Below are 12,481 nucleotides of genomic sequence, written 5' to 3' on the forward strand. Positions count from 1 at the left end.
TTCCTAGTGCTTTCCAGCAGGTTCTAGAGCAAGTGCTAATCACAGGAGTTCAGATTTTAGTGCTACTACTGAGAAACCAGCTAGTTCTAAGGAAAATTTGAAGAGCAGACTTTCTGGCACCTGGAATAGTTTAACTGTAGCCTCGCAGTGCTGCACGATGTGAAAAATGTGCAAACACACGTGTTTTTAAGCCAGAAAGTTGAAAGAGAGAGAAATAAGCCCAAAAGGTTAATAAAATTACAATTTCAGAGCTGGAAACCACTCCTCTAGTGTTAGGCAGTACAATGCTCATCAGTCCCACTGGTAAGCAGTAGGACTTCCCACTACCACAGCAAGGTCTGGATAGCTCTGAGCACAGAAAATAAAGTCCGAAGACGAGCAAAGCCTGGGTTATGGACTGGCTAGAAAAGGTGGGAAATGAGCAAACAAGATTTTTTTTTGTTGAAACAGGCTAAACAATGCAATAATACAGTAAATAAACACAGAAAAGGCTAACACACTTGAGTGTGTAGTCCTAAACAGTAAATGCAATTAAAACTCTACAAAATTATCAATTTAAAACTTTTTAAATGAAGCAAGGCAAGTGTACAACTGAAAAATTATTTAAGAGGCAGTAACACAGCAGAATAAGTAGCTAGTCTACCTATACAGAGAAGTCTATATATACAGAAAAGCAGCTAAACACACAAACACTTCAGATGCAGTGCAACCTAGAGCACTTGAGTTGTAGCAATATTAAGGCAATTACAGTTATAATAAATGCTCTAAAATATACTCTATATTTCCAAAATGTTTGAGAAGCATAGTCAGAACCAAGGAGATTCAGGCAATTTTTTTTTTTTTTTTTGAAATGGCCACTATGGACCTCAAAAACACATATCTTCTTGTCTCTGTATATGGAAAGCACTGGAGACTTCTCAAATTCAAAGTAGCTTCGGGTTTATGTCCTTGCTCTTTCAGCTCACTACTCTAACCAGGGTGTTCGTGGAATCAATGGTTCCGGTAGTAACATTTCTAAGGGCCAAAGGTATCCCTATCTGTCTCTAACATGAAGACTGGTCTTCTCTTCCCTTCTATGTTGCAGTGCCCCATTGGCAAGATTTGTAAGGGATTTGTGCTTCACCTCTGCCCCTTGGGCGTCTGTATTTACCCTTCTGTGGTCTGTCAGAAGCTGGAAAGGACCAATTTTTTGTTGGCCAATTTCTGCTGAAGCGTGAGGGTTGCACCTGTAAGAAATCTTTGACCGTCTGCATAGATTTTGCCTTATCCTCCATTTTCTTTAAAACCTCTTCTGCTTTAACTCCAAATAAGACATCCTGCTGTAAGGGTGCATCTAGTAACTTTGCTTTAACATGATCAGGCAGAGTTTGTTCCTTTAACCAAGCATGCCTACATATAACAAACCCAGTAACAGCTGCTCTACAGGAAGCTTCAAAGGAATCAAATCCACATTGTAAAGTATGTTTGCCCACCCGTTTAGCTGCATGCAACAGATCCTGCATTTCCTTGAATTCAGACTGTTGAGGGTGCGTGCTCATCTTTTGTTTTATTTGAGACATTAGGAATTGCTGGTATTTCGGCATGTGAAATTGACAATTTAGTGCTCTCATAGCTAGAGTAGCTGAGGTGTAAACCTTCTTCCCCCACCTATCTAGTGCTCTGGAGTCCCTTTCAGAGGGTACAGGATTTTTAGCCATAGAAGCCTTAGCCCCTTTGGGACCCTGGAAGATTGTCTCTGGGTCAGCAACAGGGCTTTTGTAAAGGAATTTGTGAGAGTCAGGCACTCTATAATATCTGTCTGGTTTGGCTGGAGCAGGAGGCAGAGAATCTGGATTTAGACTAGATTCTAAGTAAACAACATCCACAATGTCTAAAAAGTACACTTACCATAAATGTAGAGGTTCGAGTGTCTTCACGGTTGCAGTCATGACTGTAGGGTTCTCCCCTGCCAGCAGGTAGTCCTCGGTCGGCCAGAATCCCAAAGTCTGGGTCCGGCGTCGGCTGTTCAGTCATGCTCCCTGACGTCAGAGTGCCAGGAGTACAAAGCTGACAGCCGACGCCATGTTCTCCAGTTTTTCTTGCCCCAGATGTCAGAAGTTCCAAAATGAGCAAGGATCCATACCCTTTGCAAATACACCTCAGAAGAAGGGTGAAAAAAGGAACCACACAAAAGAAAAAATAAGATGGGACAGGAGGGAGGGAAACCCAGACTGCAACAGTGAAGACACTTGAACATCTACATTTATGGCAAGTGTACACAACTGTACTATGTTCGTGTTTCACTGTTGCAGTCATGACTGTAGGGTAGAATCCCAAAGCAGAATGAAAGGGAGGTGGTCATAAAGTAGAGGGGGTGGCTATAAGGCCCTGCAAGACTGTAGAAGCAAAGCCAGCCCTAGACTTAGAGTAGAGAGGTAGATTGTAGTGCTTGGAAAAAGTATGCACTGAACTCCAAGTTGCAGCTTCCAAAATGCCTTTGGTAGGAACTCCCCTGAGGAAGGCAGCTGAAGTGGCAGCAGCTCTGGTAGAGTGAGTCCTTATACTCCCTGGGATTTGCTTTCCATGGTGTGAATAGCAAAATTTGATTCCATGAGCAATCCATTTACAAATGGTCTGTTTTGAAATGGCTTTACCTTGGGAACTTGAAGCATAAGAAACAAACAATTGCTCTGATTTCCTGATGTCCTTAGTTCTGTCCAGGTAAAAACGTAGCTGTCTGTGTACATCCAAGGAATGTAAGATCCTTTTCCCCTTTATTTTGAGGAGTGGGGAAAAAAGTTGGCAAGTGAAGAATATAGTTTGACTTAAAGCCACTTTGGAAACCACCTTAGGCATGAAAGTAGGATTAGTCCCCACCCTGTCTTGATGAAAAATAATATAAGGTTCTACAGCCATAAGGGCTTGCAACTCTGAAACTCTCCTGACAGAGGTTAGAGCTAACAGGATGGCTGTCTTCCAAGATAAAAACTTGATGTCAGATGCGGCAGCAGGCTCAAAAGGAGGTAAGGTGAGCTTTTCCAAAACATAGTTGAGATCCCAAGCAGGAATGGGAGGAGATCTAGGGGGTCTTAAGTTCTTAGCTCCTCTGAGAAACTGTCTCATGAGCTGGTGGGAAAAGATTGGAGGGTCTGTATTATAATGAGCAGAAATAGCAGAGGCATGAATCTTTATGGAAGAGGAAGAGAGACCCTTATGTAAGAGCTCCGTCAGGTAAAGTAAAATCTGAGGAATGTTAGGAATAAGAGGATCAGAATCCTGAGCCTGCATCCAAGAACAAAATCTTTTCCATTTTCCTGCATAAGATTTTCTAGTGCTAGGACGTCCGGCTTCTAAAATGACATCCATAACCTGCTTGGGTAGGAGAGAATGATTCAAAGACCCTGGATTAACCAGGCTGCCAGGCTGAGAGTCTTGACATGGGAGTGTAGAACCTGACCCTGGTGTTGGGACAGAAGGTTCGGACTCTGTGGTAAAACCCAGGGGGGCTCCAGACAAAGGTTTTTCAGTGTTGGGTACCAAAACTGTCGAGGCCAATTTGGAGCCAGCAAGATTATCATCTTGGGCTTGTCCTGTTTGATCTTTAGTAATACTCGTGGAAGAGGCGGAAAGGCATATCCCGAGAGGTTTCTCCAACTGAATGATAGTGCATCCAATTTCCAAGCTTGTTCATGGAAAGTCCTGGTGCAAAAAATCTGTAGTTGATGATTGAGGTGGGCTGCAAAGAGGTCTATGTGACGACATCCCCAGATTGCAGTAATCATCTTGAATACTTCGGTGTCCAGCATCCACTCATGTGGGTTCGAAAGGTTTCTGCTCAGACTGTCTGCCAGGAAGTTTTGCTTCCCTGGTAGAAACTGTGCTTGAAGGTCCAGATTGCAAGCTAGAGCTGTGTTCCAGAGATCCATGGCTAGTCTGCAAAGGGGATAGGAATGAGATCCCCCTTGCTTGTTTATGTACCACATAACTGTGGTGTTGTCTGTCCGTATCAGTAGTTGTCCTGGTTGTAGAAGATTCCTGAAGGCCAACAGAGCTTTCTGAATGGCTAACATTTCCTTTAAATTGATATGCAGGTGCTTCTGATCCTTTGTCCAAAGCCCCTGCATACAGTTGCCCTGAAAATGGGCTCCCCATGCATAATCTGAGGTGTCCGTGGTCAGTATCTGAGTGGCAAGAGGCAGACAGAAGGGTTTTCCTTTGTTTAGAGTACATGCCTTGGACCACCAAAGGAATTCCTTTTGAAGACAAGGCAGGACGGAGATCAGTATGTCTAAACTGTGGCAATGCTGAGACCATACACTTTTTAGGTACCACTGTATTTTCCTCGTATGTAGTCTTGCATATGGTATGAGAAGGATGCAGGAGGCCATGTAACCCAAAGCCTGCAGGAATCTCCTTGCAGACAGCGGAGTTAAAGTTGCCAAAGTTTTGAAAGTTGAGGCCAGCTGTAATTGTTTTTCGCATGTCAGAAATGCCATCTGGGTTGTTGTGTTTAGAGAAGCGCCCAGAAAAATGATCTGTTGTGAGGGTGTCAAATTTGACTTTTTTATGTTTACAGTGAATCCCAGGAACTTGAGAAGATTCTGAACAAAATCTAGATGCTGGAGTAAGACATCCTTGCTGTCTGCCTGAATAAGACAGTCGTCCAGATAAGGGTAAATTTGAACTCCCTTGAGTCTGCAAAAGCTACTACTGGAGCCAGGCATTTGGTAAAGACCCTGGGCGCAGTAGACAATCCAAAGGGCAGCGCAGAGAATTGCTAGTGCCTCGAACCGGCCTTGAACCTGAGGTATTTTCTGCGTTCCTGCCTGATGGGAATGTGTAAATATGCCTCCTTTAAATCCAAAGTCACCATCCATGCATTTCTGGACAGCATTGGAAGTAGCTGATGTACAGTAAGCATCTTGAATTTTGGTATCTCTAGAAAAGTGTTCAAGAATGACAGATCCAGAATGAGTCTCCATGAATTTTGCTTCCTGGGGACTAGAAAGAGCCTTGAGTAAAAACCTTGTCCCATTTCTGAAAGTGGAACTAGTTCTATGGCTTTCATAGCCAAGAGAGCTTCCACCTGGTTTAAGGCCTCTGACCATTGATGTTTTGGAAGATCTGGCCATCCGCTAGGCCTTGGTAGGGTATGAAAATGGAATTTGTAACCTCTTGAAACTACATCCAGAACCCACTTGTCTTGGGTTATACGAGTCCAATTTAGGTGAAAAAGAGAAAGTTTTCCTCCGAGAGGGACTTCCAGGCAAGAAGTTCCTGCAGCCCAACAGAGGGAGTCATTGAGTCAGTTTCCTATGAGTTTGCGACCTGTCCTCTCCTCCCCTAGGGGTGGAAGCAGTCCACTGTCTTGGTCTATAAGAGGCTTGCATTTGAGGCCTTCCTCGGGAGCGTCTGTATCTACCCCTCTGAGGCCTGTCAGAATTGGGAAAGGACCAATTTTTTGTAGGCCAATTCCTACTAAATCTGGGTGGCTGTACTTGTAAGAAATCTTTAACTGTTTGCATGGATTTTGCCTTGTCCTCCATCTTTTCAATCACCTCTTCAGCTTTAGATCCAAACAAAACATTATGCTGAACAGGAGCATCCAATAACTTCGCCTTTACTTGATCTGGCAAATTTTGTTCCTTTAACCAAGCATGCCTTCTAATTACTGTGCCAGAGGCAGCAAGCAGCCCTACAAGAAGCCTCCAAGGCATCAAATCCACAATGTAAACCATGCTTCCCAACTTGTTCAGTGGCATGCATTAAGTCATGTAACTCCTTATCTGCACAGGCGGAAATGGAAGTTAGCTTCTGTTTTAGAACAGACAGGAGAAATTGCTGGTATTTCAGCATATGAAACTGACAGTTTAAAGCCCTAATAGATAAAGTAGCAGAAGTGTACACTTTTTTGCCCCATCTTTCTAAAGATCTGGAATCCTTCTCAGTGGGAATGGGGTTTTTAGCAGAAGTGGCCTTTACGCTCTTAGGACCCTGAGAAATGGTTTCAGGGTCAGCAGTAGGGTTCTTGTATAAAAACTGGTGGGAATCAGGAACCCTATAGTATCTGTCTGGCTTAACAGGAGCTGGAGGAAAAGAATCAGGAGTTAAGTTAGCCTCTGAAAAAGCATCATCCACAATATCTAAAATAGGAGGAATAGCCAGGGGTCTATGTTGGGGAAGAAGAAAATCCCTTAGTCTTTTCTTAGATTCTGAATACTCCTGTCCTTCCCAGTGGAAATGTTCCCTCATTTCATGCAAAGTTTCCCCAAAAGAGAAATCCTCAGGGGGAGAAGCTGAAGGAATGGATTCCTCAGCATCAGAATCCTCATAAGGAGGGAAAGAATATTCCTGGTCAGAAGAAACTGATGAAACAGAAGCCTGATCAGAGGAGTCATAATAAACTTCCTGCCTTGGCCTTCAATCTGGAGGGGGATGTGAACCCCTAATCATAGTAAGTCCTCCGCCATCTTAAGTAACTGTTTCTGAGACTTGGGAGCCGGAACAGAAGAGGCCTGGGCTGCAGTCTTTGATTTGGAAGGAGTCCTTGCCTTTGTCTTTGGCTTTGCCTTTATTAGAAGCTGAGTAGGCCTGAAAACCCATTCGGAAGCCGGTACCTGCACAGCGGCTCCGGACCCATCCAAAGGAGCACTGTCCGAAGGTCCTGCAACAGAAATATTCAAAGGCCTAGTTAGCTCCTCGTGGGAGTCCGATTTGGCTATCGGTTCCGAAATAGCCACGACAGGGGCTGCAAAAGCACCTCACTGATGACGGCCGAACCTGAAGCTGGCTCTGCTTGTGCGATATTGTCTGATTTGGACCTCGGAGGCCTGTCTTTGTCCTTGCGTCTTTTGTGAACTCCGGTAGCCAGAACCGTATCCAATGACATTTTGTAATTAAAACGCCTACCGAAGTAATGAAATGCAAAATCGTACCTTCGTTTAATAGTATGTTGATTGAATCTAGCACAAAACCGACTAGCTACGTCGTGGTCAGGGCCTAAACAAGGAATACAGTAAGAATGAAAATCCTTATGAGGTATTTGCTTCCCACCTGAAATACAATTATTAACTTTTTCTGACATCGGACTGGAGCAAGAAAAAGTTTCCCCAACGGGGTACTTAGCTTTGAGTAGAAGAAGAAAGTCTTCGGACTGAAGTTTGTTTAGAAAAAATTGTCAGGAGTCAGCCGACCGGCACTTGCGAACTGCTATCACCACACGGCAAGAAAGACTGGGGGATGGCATCAGCTGTCAGCTTTGTACTCCTGGCGCTCTGACGTCAGGGAGCATAACTGAACAGCCGACGCCGGACCCAGACTTTGGGATTCTGGCCGAACAAGGACTGCCTGCCGGCAGGTTAGAACCCTACAGTCATGACTGCAACAGTGAAACACGATGAACATCTGGAGGGATAGCAAGTGGTCTGTGCTGGGGGAGTAAAAGAAACTCTCGGAGCCTTTTCTTTGAGTCTGAGTAGTCCTGACATTCCCAGTGGAAATGTTCCCTGATGGTATGTAAGGTTTCCCCAAAGGAATAATCTTCAGGGGGAGAAGCTGAGGGAATGGAATCTTCAGCATCAGAATCTTCATAAGGGGGAAAGGAGTAATCCTGTTCCTCAGAGGAGCCTGAGAAAATAGACAGTTGATCATTGGAGGCATAATCCTTCTCTTGTCTAGGTCTTTTTTCTGGGGGGGGGGGGGGTTGGGAACCCCTGATTAAAGAAATCAAATCTTAAGCCATTTTAAGCATCTGTTTCTTAGGCATGGGGCCTTGAAATGGAGACTGATGTGCAGTCATTTTTGGTTTTAGAGGAGTCTTAAGCTTAGCATAAGATTTTATGGCGAGAGTAGTCGGTCTGAAGACACCTTCTGTAACCGAAGGTGTTTCCACAGCACCGGCTTCTCCTTCTGTAATGTTGCCGGTAGGGCCTAAAGAAAATGTCTGCGTCGGCCTAGAACTCTCTGCTTGAGAATCCAAAGTGGTCTGGGGTTGCAATTCTGCAGTCGCCAGGGGCTGCGTAGGCGCCTCACTGAAAAACGGAGAACCGGCGACCAGCCCAGCTGAGGCCTCTGAGTCTGGCTTGGATCTATGCTGCCAGTCTTTACCTTTGTGTTTTTTTATGCACGCCGGTAGTCGGCTGCTCCGATGGCCCTACCGAAGTAGTGTCGTGCGAAATCAAAGCATCGCTTTATAGTTCGCTTATTGAACCTAGCACAAAACCGACAACCAGTGACGTCGTGGTCTGGGCCTAGGCAAGGTATACAATAAGAATGAAAGTCCTTATGAGGTATTTGCTTCCCACAAGAAATGCAATTGTTAACTTTTTCTGACATCGGACTGAGGCAAGAAAAGGTTCCCCAACGGGGTATAGCTTTGAAGACTTCGGACTGAAATTCAATTCGAAACTGTCGGCCGACCGGCACTTGCGAACTGCTTCTGCTTCGGGCACCGCGCGGCAAGAAAGACTGAAGAAAATGGCGTTGGATGCCTCTTATATACCCCTGGCGCACTGACGTCAGGGAAGAAGCGACAGCAACGGCCGGACCAAGACTTTGGAATTCAGGCCGACTGCGGGACCGCCTGACGACAGGATAACCCAAGTGTGATGACTGCAGCAGGGTAACACGATGAACATGATTCTTCTTGCCTGTACCTGTTATGGTGGTGAATTTGTCATTTGAACCTTGCCTAAAGAAAAGGCACTATAGGGGTGGCTAGAGCCTTAGCCAGTATCCAGAATCCCAGGAGTGACAGATGCAGGCCATCTCTGGCAAAGCATCGTGGTTTGTTGATCATGTCATCCCAGGCAGACAGATACTGGATCCCCCTTAGAATGACACCAGAAGGTTTGCCAATTGTTGAAGTCAATCATTTTGTCCTTGCACTGTGGTATCATTCTGGGTGATGGCAGGATGCTACTCAGGGCTAGGGTCATACCTGCCTGGGCTACAAGATCGGACAGCTCCTCCAACCATGTCCCTTTTCATGTAGTCCAAGGAGGTACGTCTCAGGTCATTCACACCAACATGGACGACAGAGTCATATTTGTACTTGTTGTGGAGTGACCTGAGTGCATGCGTTGTATGTGGCGGATCCTGGCACCCGACAGGCAGCTGACAGTAACTTTCTCCTTGTTTCGCCTGGTGAGTGGAACATCAGTGTGCCCGACTATAGAGTCACTATGACTAGAGTGTTGGGTACGTTGTTATGACTTATGGGCTGTGGTTGAGTGGCATACTGAGTTTGTGGCCTGTGTGTCATTTGGGTTGTGTTGGGGGGTGGAGGTTGCTTGTGTTTCTGCTTTGGAGGTCCCTGTTGCTTGGGCAGGTTTTTACCGAGAGCCTCCGTGAATGTTTTGGTGGTGTACGTTTTGAGGGACTATGTGCTGAGTGTGGTGTGGTGCAAGTGTTTGCCTTCTCCTCTTGACTGTCTAGTCCAGTCTTGGGTGAAGAGAACTTTGCTTCCAGTTTGGCTATATAAGTGCATCTCTCACAGGCTGAAGTGTTGGGGTGGTAGGAAGAGAGGGTTGTCTGTGTACATGAGGCAATCACTACATTGCCCCAAGATGCCCAGATTCATCAGGTAGACAGGAGAAAACACAGTGAGCTGATCTTTAGACATGCCTGGATAGGTGCTTATTTGTTAAGTACTAGAAACTGTTTTCCTCTAGACAGTGAGGAAAGTTGAGTGCTGTAGCAATTTGCAGCTTATTTAGTGCTTACAATAAGTTCTGAACAAGTGCTGAGCTCAACGAAACAGACTCGAGTGCTGAAACAAAAAAACTGGCTAGTTCTAAGAAACAAAATTAAGCTAGAAGGCTTCCCTTCAACACAGAGGCTTGGGGGCATAGAAGCACACAAACAGCCCCGGACACAGCAAATCTATATCCAGACTAGAGTACCCACAGGAAAGGCAGGAAGCAAGCTTAGAAATTTATTTATTTATTTTTTTTAAGTGGAAAGAGAGAAAGGAGTAGCAGAAATTAAGCTGTTTGGCCTTCTCAAATGTTCTCCCTGTATTAGGCAGAATGAGGTAATGACACTAGACTGGGAGGAGGGTCCCAGATCAAATTTACAGTAGGGGCAGGCAACTGCAAAGCCACCAACTATAAGAACAACATACCAACAGGGAAGGTGGGAAACAAACTGCAGAAATGTTTCTCACAGCAGAAAAGCAGCAGTGCGCCTTTAAGTTTTAAACAGCTAAAGGAGCCTCTAGAGAAAGCTTTTAACTGCAAACAAGTTATCAGAATCAAACAACCCAACAGATGCTTAATAAAAGTGGACAATTTCCAGTTAATACCTCACACACAGTGAAACTAGCTAGAAAAATAAACAGTACACAAAGTGCTATAAATAACTCGAAAAAATAAGCAAAACTTGAAAAGAATTAATTTTGTTTTGCTTTTTGGTTATGCATGGAATTATATTTACCTTAATTTATAAATAAGGTGCGTTAGCTTTATTGCTTCTTTCTACATTAAAGTTCAGAAATGCACTAATTTTCTATGTAATCTCACCTTTTGTACAACACTGTGTTCTGTAAGCCTGGAAGGAGCCTGAAATTGGTCACTGTGGATCAGTACTTTACCTGGTCAAAATAAAAAAAAACATAAATAAATGCACAGAGTACTGGGTACAGACAAAAACTAAGGCTTCTGGACAAATATCATTTTGACCACTTCACAGCAATAATACACTCCTGAAACTATTAAATACTTTTAAGTCCTTTATTAAGTTTACAGAAAGAAGAAATGGCATCTACAAACAACTGGGGACAGCAGTAACATTTCAAAAATTCAGCCTCGTGCATTGAAAGAATATGGGGGTTAAAGGCCATGCAAATTGAAGACTTCAGTCTAAGCTCATGTCCTCTTCATCATCTTTGTCTTTGCCGTCTCCCTCTTTCTTCTCTCCTTTGCTGTTCTGCATAGCCTTGGCAAACCCTTCCACATCTGAAAGAATAAGACAAAGACTTAACAATACATACTCAAAACAAGAATCAAAATGTACTGAAGGCAGAGAATACTACACCAAAACTGAAATTTGACCAATAAAACAAGTTGCTATTGGCTTGTCGCACTCTGTACTGCCATGTTATACAATTAGCATCTGCATTTTAAAACAGTAAAAATATTCCATTTCATATTTGGGCCAATTAAATTCGGATCAGTAACTGCTAAACATTTATATCCCTTTCCTGGGCTATTGCATGCTTCTCTGCAAGGCTCATACCAGAAGTGATCCCAGTACCTTACAAAATCATACTTTCACCCTACTTGTTATGCAGAAGATAGTCAAGACTGCTTTTTGCATTTCTGCCTACTTTGGTGTCATGTCTACATATTTTTTCGGACTTGCATCTACCTACCCCTGGGAGGAACCTTAGAACTCACTGACAGCTCAACTCATTGAAACTGCTTCCTTCTATGAGGGAGTGCAGTGCCTTCAGAGTTGATACAAGTAAGGGGGTACAACAAACAATTACGTGCCACAAACCCCCCTTCCCAGGACTGCCTTGGGCCAATGTCATACAAGTACAAAGGTGACTGCACAATGCTTGCTCCACACACTCTTTTTACTGGCTGGGAAAGCAGTAGTAAACTTACCATAACAAGAGATGTTCAAATGATCAGTGCGCAGTAGTCTTAGCTACACTAGCTTAGTACATTTTGGAGACGGAAGGAGAATCCAGGAACTCCTGAGGAATAGTCTTAGCAAAGCTGGACCTAGACCTACAGAAGCAATCAAGCTAAGCAGCAGCCTCTAGAATACATTTAGAATCCAACCCTTTCCAAAAAGTCATTGATAAAGCCAAGGCCCTGGTACAGTAGGCATTGATCCTACCTGGAATAGTTTTGTTATGACAGCATAACAAAAGGTAACAGCCTTAAATAACCATTTGGAAAAACTGTACTCTGTTCTGACACAGGTTATCCCTTCTTACCATCACAAGAGAATGAACAACTGATCTAAAGATCTGAAATATGTAGTTCAGTCAAGCCAGTGCCAAAGTTGTCTATGGACATCCAAGGTATGAAGCATCCTTCCTCCCCAGACCTCATTTTTAAGTTTAAGAAAAGAAAATGGGGACATGGATACTTTGGCTTAAAGTAAATCTAGATACGAATTTAGGCATAAAGGAAGTTAAGTTCTCAAACTCTGTACCGGTCAGTAAAAACAAAATGAAAACTCCAGCAAAGCTAGAACTACCACTGCGTGACCTCCCAAACCTCTTGTATCAGAGGCATATGGGATATATGCAAATGATCCTTATGAACTTCAGGTGTTTCAGCTAATTGGCAATTCTGAATGCCCATGACTTGTTTCGTCATTTTAATGGACAATTTCAGACCAATAAAGCTAAACCCCACTAGCTGTGGATATGCATATTTCGGCCTTATGACCTCGTCAGCACAAGCAGAGTGTTTGACCAAGCATTAGAAACACTGGGCTGTTATACCCAGCTGATGTCCATCATTAGGGTCACTGCAAAAAAATG

The 12,481-nt window shown here is 43.9% G+C and overlaps 1 protein-coding gene across 1 annotated transcript in view; it reads right to left on the reverse strand.

Annotated features, from left to right (window-relative positions):
* Positions 1-10,695: 10,695 nt before the first annotated feature.
* ADRM1 (ADRM1 26S proteasome ubiquitin receptor) overlaps positions 10,696-12,481 on the reverse strand; it is a 420,397-nt gene continuing 418,611 nt past the window's right edge. The window contains exon 10 of the mRNA XM_044090413.1: positions 10,696-10,934. Within this exon, the coding sequence (XP_043946348.1) occupies positions 10,834-10,934 (101 nt within the window). The 3' untranslated portion in view covers positions 10,696-10,833. The remainder of the gene's footprint in view (positions 10,935-12,481) is intronic.

Source organism: Protopterus annectens, chromosome 12.part0, assembly GCF_019279795.1.
Source record: "Protopterus annectens isolate FY-2018-M chromosome 12.part0, PAN1.0, whole genome shotgun sequence".
Classification (NCBI taxonomy): domain Eukaryota; kingdom Metazoa; phylum Chordata; order Ceratodontiformes; family Protopteridae; genus Protopterus; species Protopterus annectens.